Source organism: Octopus bimaculoides, chromosome 10 (genome assembly GCF_001194135.2).
Source record: "Octopus bimaculoides isolate UCB-OBI-ISO-001 chromosome 10, ASM119413v2, whole genome shotgun sequence".
Classification (NCBI taxonomy): Eukaryota; Metazoa; Mollusca; class Cephalopoda; order Octopoda; family Octopodidae; genus Octopus; species Octopus bimaculoides.
The window spans coordinates 15,468,800-15,476,893 of NC_068990.1; the positions used below are offsets into that span (position 1 = coordinate 15,468,800).

At 33.1% G+C, this 8,094-nt stretch overlaps 1 protein-coding gene across 1 annotated transcript in view; it reads left to right on the forward strand.

The window, feature by feature from the left end:
• Nucleotides 1-7,419, forward strand: part of LOC106880727 (ADP-ribosylation factor-like protein 15) — a 166,347-nt gene extending 158,928 nt beyond the window's left edge. Inside the window, exon 5 of the mRNA XM_052971044.1 lies at nt 115-7,419. Coding sequence (XP_052827004.1) covers nt 115-264 — 150 coding nt within the window. The 3' untranslated portion in view covers nt 265-7,419. The remainder of the gene's footprint in view (nt 1-114) is intronic.
• Nucleotides 7,420-8,094: the final 675 nt, after the last annotated feature.

Here is an 8,094-nt window from a genome sequence, read left to right on the forward strand (position 1 = left end):
ATATATATATATATATATATATACCCCACACACACACACATAAATGAATGTATATTTAATTTGTGTCACATTTTTTTTTAATGCGCATATATTTACTTTTTTTGTTACTTGCAGCTGAAGCAGATATTTGATTGGCCGATAATATCAACCAATCGTCAGTGCATCATTCACCCCTGCTCCATCAAGAATACAGACACCATTGAACAAGGTTTCAAAAAACTATGTGGAAAATTGCAGATAAATGCATCTAGTCCAGGAAAATAAGTAATTTGAAGTCATGAAAGTGTCTTAAAAATTGTAATTTTTCTCCACATTGGGGCAAGAATACGTATTTATTTATTTGTCTTCATTATTGTCATTGGACGCAGTATCCAATATTTGATTAATTCACCTGGTTTAATCAGTTTCTGTATCAGAATTTGATTAATCCATCATGCATCCTATCACTCAATATATTCATTGGAAAAAATTTATGCTCCTTGTAAGCGTATGTCTTTGACCTGATTTTCATTCCCAGTTATTCTCATTTCACTTCACATACATCACTAATGCCTTGAATGTCACACAATTCTAATTTCTTCCGTCTTTGTAAAAGTAAGGCCCTGTGCCTACATAAAAAAAAATCATTATTCATTTATTCCACTAACCTCACAATCTATCAAGATTTTATTGTTGTATCTTGGGTGAGTCATAATTCCAATAATAAACACATGCATTGGTTCTATTTCACTTTATTTGTCAATTGGTTAACTAACTAATTAACCAATCAGTCATTTGATTGATTGATTAACCAAATGATTAATCAAACAATCAATTAGTTAATTGATGAAATAGTGAACTGACTGGAAAATAAATAATAAAGAAGTGAAATACAACCAGTGTGTGTGTGTGTTTTTATTACTGGCATAATGACCCTCCCAAGATACTACAAAACATGCTTCAACTGATGAGTTCACATCAAAAATCTTGCAAACCAAATACAAAAATGACATTTTTATTTATTTACCTATTATTTTTTTTTCATTCTTTTTGAAATATTTAATATTTTCATTAAAATTCCTGGATGGGTGATTTGGCAGAAATAGTATGCAAACACTCTATGTGCTTTAGTTATAACTATTTGAGTGTCTTAATTTAATGAGGGTTGATGTTGATTTTTTTCATCCCAGTAATTCCCATCCCAATCGACAAATTATTTTATATATAACACAGGACTGTTCTTCCCCATAGTACCTATTTACATTGATGTGGTCTGAGTTATATGAAAATTTATTGCTTTTACTATGGGTTTACCATTGCCCTGATAATGAGATATGAATAGTCAATCCTTTGGCTGGTAGACTAACAAACTTATTACAACCAATCTGTAGCAAACAATAGGTCTATATTTGGAGCAATAGGTACATGGCTTACATCTAGTCATTTCCTTGGGTACATGAGAGTTGACATGGGAGTACAAAGGGCTTAGCAGTTAGGCAATTCAGCTTATGATTATAAGACTGTGAGTTCAATTCCCGTCAGTGCATTATGTCCTTGAGAAAAACACTTTATTTCACATTGCTCCACTTCACTCAGCTGGCAAAAATGAGTAGAACCTGTATTTCAAAGGGCCACCCTTGTCGAACTCTGTGTCATGCTGAATCTCCCTGAGAACTACATTAATGGTATATGTGTTTGTGGAGTACTCAGCCACTTGCACATTAATTTCATGAGCAGGCTGTTCCATTGATCGGATCAACACATGTTGTCGTAACCAATGGACTGCCAGTTTTTTTTTTGTTTTTTGTTTTTTTATGGAGATACACAACTGCACAAGCTATCAACTGCAGTTTTATATCTAATGCATTATCATGAATAATATTTTACCTCAAAATCCCTTGTATCCTTTCTCTCTATAAATATCCCTCTTCATCTTTCTGTTTAACTTTGCTGTAACAAGACCCACAGTACGGTTTTTAAGTAGTTTATACATAATGATCATCACTGCTATAATTTACATAGAGTAATAATCGCTACTGTTGTTACATATAATATTCATTGTCACTTTCATCATCATCATCATCGTCACCATCATATAATGTCCACCTTTTCAATGCTTGCATAGGTCAGACAATTTGTTGAGGTAGATTTTCTACAACTGGATGTCCTCCCTGTTGCCAACCTTCACCTGTTTCCAAGGAAGGTAATATTTCTCCATGGCCTGACATGTTTTTAAGGAAGACTGGAAATGAACAACATTGTTTGTATACTGGTGATGCTCACTTACAATCATCATATAATATTAAAACACACAGACACACAAACACACACAGACACACAAACACACACAGACACACAAACACACACACACATGTACACAAACACACCTCTTTCAGTTTCTGTTTACCAAATTCACTCACAAGGTTCTGTTCTGCCTGGGACTATAGCAGATGACACTTGCCCAAAGTGCTGCACAGTGGGACTGAACCCAAGACCACATGGTTATAACTTACACATTTTAGTCATTACATTTAATTACGATCACTGTTACATCTGATAACTACTATATCACTGCAAAACTGCACAGCCTGATATGGTTAGGCTGCTGGTCTCATAATTGTGAGGATTTAATTCACAGACTGAGAAACACACTGCTTTCTTGGGCAAGGTACTTCATTTTACATTATCCCAATCCAATCCACTCAGCTAAAAATGAATCATGTCAGCTGCAGAGTTGCTCCTTTAAAGATTATTAGGCCATATTATGACAAATGCATGATGTCAGTGACCCTTGGTAGCTATAGAAGGTAAGTCATCATAGCTATAGTTACATATATATATATATATATATAAACAAATGATATATAAGCATATGCATGTACATACCTACATCTACATGTATATATAGATGCATATTCAGGTACAGGACGTTAGAAAAATGAACAGGAGCATAAAAACAAAATGGACTTTGTTTACAGACAGCAGAACGAACACAGGAAAACAAACAAGCTACTTATGGAATTATCCCTTCATCAGCTGCCTCAATTCTAAAACTAGGCGTTTCGAAGATAAGGCAGGATGCACTCTTAGAATGGTTTCTTCCTGAGTAGTGGATTAATATATATATATACTAGTTACTATAGTTATAGTTATTTTTAGTAACTGAGTATGACTTTAAATTACATCTAATCATGGGGGCCCTAGTTTGGGCATTCCAGAGTTTTGAGGAGTGTGGACCCACTTCTTAGCCACTATTGTTCCCAGCTCTATTCAGACTTAGCGTAGTAACTACTGTCAAGGTGCCATCTATGGGTTAATTGGCATGTCATGGAAGAAGGTTAGAGACACCCTAGCAGACCCTGGTCTTCAGCTCTTTAGCTGCTTACCTAAGAGAAGGTAACTCTATACAAATCTCTCTTCTTGATAACCACTGAGCTCGTGTCACTTGGGACCAGCTCTGCACAAACCATGCCAACTATAATGATATTCATTGAACAGATTGTTCAGAAAATCATGATACCTGTGCCGACATTGTCACACTTTCTTCATACGTCCAGTGGCGATGCGGAGAGAAGTGACGGGGGACAAGTATAGGATGCTACCGCAAGTCTTCAGCTTTGATCCTACACACAGATGGCCATAGGGTTAATGGTCTGCAATCCTACCATGTGCAGCTGTGTGTCACTGAACTCACATTCATCAAAGCAACAAGAGAGACCATCAGCTTCTGTTTAGTAGTCACCATAGCTAAAATAGCACACACAAGACACCACAGTTATAGCTTACATACAGTAGTCATCACTGCCATACTTTGCATAAGCATCACTGCTGTAGTAACATAAAATAGTCGTCTCTGCTTCCAGCAGTCATAGGTTTAGAAAACTTAAATATAGATTTATGCTTTTGAAATGCATTTGTAACACACTGTTCACACGTTTTATAGAAATATCAATACTCATCTTTATCTTCTTGGTTATATTTTTTTAATATTTTTCATCTCATCATCATCATCATCATTGTTGTCGTCATTATTATTATTATTATTATTATTATTATTATTTATTATTATTATTATTATTATTATTATTATTATTATTATTATTATTATTATTGTTGTGGTTTTTATTATTATTATTATTGTTGTGGTTTTTATTATTATTATTATTGTTGTGGTTTTTATTATTATTATTATTGTTTTTATTATTATTATTATTATTATTATTATTATTATTATTATTATTGTTTTTATTAGGGTGGTAAATTCAGAAGCGGTAAAGTGAAGGGCAAAAATGCTTTGCAGTATTTAGTTGCATTCCTTTATGTTGCGCATTCAAATCCCTCTGGAGTTGATTTTTGTCTTTCATCCTTCTGATGTCTATGAATTAAGTATCTCAGTCTACTTTGAGGATCAATAGTAAAGTCTATAACCTTCTCTAGAAATTTGTAGCCTTGTGCTTGTGTCAGACATCATTATCATCATCATAGTCATCATCGTCATCGTCATCATCATCAGCAGCATCATCGGCATAAATTCCTGAACGTATTTAGTTATATTTCTCATTCTACAGTCTGTGTTCAATTCCTGTTAGGATTCTCTTTGATTGTTTCCTTATGGGGGAAATAAAATAAGTTCTGACTTTATATTAGGAGTGATTCAGTCAAATATATCTTTGATTCCCCAAGAATGTGTGGCCTCGTGTCAAAATGAAAAATTATTATTGTTGTTTATTCTGGTTCTTTACATTCTGGGTTCAAATCCTACTGAAGTCAACTTTGCTATTCATTCTCTTAGGTCATTAAAAAAAGTACTAATCATGTTTTAGGGTCAACTAAGCCCTTCTTCATTAAAACTTGCTGGCCTTGTGCCAAAATTTGAAACAGCTATTTTTATTATTATCACTTAAAAGCGATTAAATGCTAATTTAATTAGCAGGGATGTCATCCTGAAGTTTGGTAACAACAAGTTTCCTCAGATGTCAAAAATCTTTCTGAGGATCCTTGCAGAATACAGGATGGAATTTTTCAGCAGATCAACGATATGAGTCTCAAGTCCAATATCCTTCAGCCTGTTCGGTGGCAGTTTGGGTGTTGTGCCAAGTGTATGAATAACCACAACAAATGTCACCTTTGTCTTCCACAATCTCTTCGTGTCTCTGGTTAGATCCTGATATTTCTCAAGTTTACCATTTTGTTTTTGGTGTCCACTCTTCTATCATATGGAGTTTCAAAGTCATCTTGCATTGTATTTTTTCTTTTTTCTTTTTTTTTTTTTTTTTTTTTGTTCTTTGCTTGTTGTCTTTTTGGTCTCCTTGCTACAACAGTATGGATGATACTCATTTTCAGCTAACTGAACTGAGCAATGTGAAATGACATGCTTTGCTCTTGGCCAAAATCAACAACTGAGCCCAGGAGTTGAACCTACAAAAAGACTTATAGAAAGACTTTTTGCCCTCTTCACCTAATGTTTTATTTATTTATTTTATTTTTTTTTTGCTATCTCTCCTCTTTCTTTCTTTCCTTTTCTAGCACCCTTTCTCTTTTCTCCACTGCCAAATATCTGACCCCCACCCCAACTCTTTATTCTGGAACCTAAAGATTTTCTCCTGCAATGCTTCATATTTATACCTATATAAGGTCTGATCGATAAGTATCTGGACTGTTGCCATAGTAACGAAGCTAAAGCACACAGAGTGAAGCCGCTTGGCACAGATTGACCTTGAACTTCGCTGTGCATGCGCAATAAGTTTTAACATTCTAGCTCACTTCCGCTGTTTACAGCAGTGCTTGAAAGGAACGTGTGTAGCGTGTGATCAGCGCATTGACCATGACAGAGAAAGTTGTCATGGCGATACCTGCTCAGAGGCTTGCGCAAAGTTGCAGAAAGTGTATGGAGAGGAGTGTATGAGCTGTACACAACTGTATGAGTGGTTCAGATGTTTCCAAGATGGTTGAAAAACTGTTGATATTCACGAACGTTCTGGGAGACCCACAACCAGCAGAACTGAGAAAAACATTGCAGATATGCATGCAGTTGTGAGGGGAAATCATTGAATCACCATTCATGTGTTATCAGAAGATGTGCAGATTAGTTACGGTTCAGTTCAGTCCATTATCACTGAAGATTTGGGTATGAGACACGTTCCTGTCAGGTTTGTGTCAAAACTGCTTTCAGCTGACCAGAAAGACTCTCAGGTTTCAGTTGCACAAGATCTCCTTGATTGTGTCAAGAATGATGGAAACTTTGCATAGGCCCCTGAACAGGTATTGCCAAGCTTTTGGCAAAATTTGATGCAGATTCTCTGCTCAACTTACTCCATCATGGTCAATGTGACAATCACACGCTACACACCTTCCTTCCAAAGATTGCTATAAATAGCGTAAGTGAGCAAGAATGTTAAAACTTAGTGCAACATGCACAGCAGAGGTCAAGGTCAATATGTGCCAAGTGGCTTCACTCTGCATGCTTTAGCTTCGTTACTATGGCAACAGTCCGGATACTTATTGATCAGACCACATACATGTATGTGTATATACTTCCATATGAACATGCATGCATTTATGCATGTATCAATACTAGTCCTTTAAACCTCTTAGCATTTAAATTAGCTACATATGTCCTAAATATTCTACCTGTTTTATGTTCAAACCAGCCAGATCCAGCCACTCACACCAATCCTACAATGCCATTCAAAAAACAAGCAATCACATAACCAAAGTCTCAAAGCTATGAGACAGTGCATGATTAATTCAAAACAATGTGAATAAATAAGTATTACATTTGACAGAGTATTCTAAATGCTAAAGGTTTAAATAGATTTAGTATATAAACTCAAGCATTATGAGTAAGAAATTCATAAAATCCATCCTTGTTATCAATAATATTTCTATTATTCCACCATTAACACATCTTTAGTTACATCATCATTGCAACCATCTTCATAACCATCATTATAACCATGGTTTTCCATATCGTTTATATTGAAAGAGAAATAGAAAAGAAGAAATGTATTTAGCAAAACTTCAGTAAACAAGACAATAACTTGTTTTTAATGTATGTAAATAGCACAGAAGAAAGTATGTTCAATAAAGAATCTAATTGTTTTGTTTTGATTTTTAAATAATCTGTTTTTATTGGATACAATGCCTGTCCTTACGAAGATGCAAAGCTTGCCCATTGTATTGATATATTTATTCTCAACTGTAGATGTGAGCAATTTCTCAATAATTTTTAAAGGTTTATATCTGCACAAAAATGTTATGATGTGCAAACTTTTCCCAGTGACAAAATAATGGAAAAAGAAAAAAAAAAGGAAAAGAAAAAAATTGCATGAAACTGAAAAATAATAAAATTTTGGTTGTGTATTTCATTTTTGGTTTATGAATTATCTATACACATAAACACACACATACATACATACATACATACATACATACATACATACATACATACATACATACATACGTGTGTGTATATATATATATATATATATATATATATATATACATATATAAATGTAAAGCAACATTTAATATATGTATATATATATTTTATCATTATTATCATATATGTATATGCATATAAATATCATGATATATATATGTGTGTGTATATATATATATATATATATATTTATATATATACACACACACAATATATATACACACACAGCCATATATGTATAACAACATTATATATATATGTATCTTTATATATATATGATATATATGTTTGTGTGTATATATATATATATATATATATAGATATATATATATATATATATATATGTAAATGTACACACACACACATATATATGAGTGTGTATATATATGTATATATATATGTGTGTATATATACATGTATATATATGTGTGTGTATATGTATATATATATACATATATGTATGTGTATATATATGTGTATATATATATATATGTGTGTGTGTATATATGTGTGTATATATATATGAGTATGCAATATATATATATATATATATGTATGTACACACACACACACACATATATGGGTATGTATATGTGTGTGTATATATATATATATATATATATATATATATATATATATATATATATATGTAAATGTACACACACACACATATA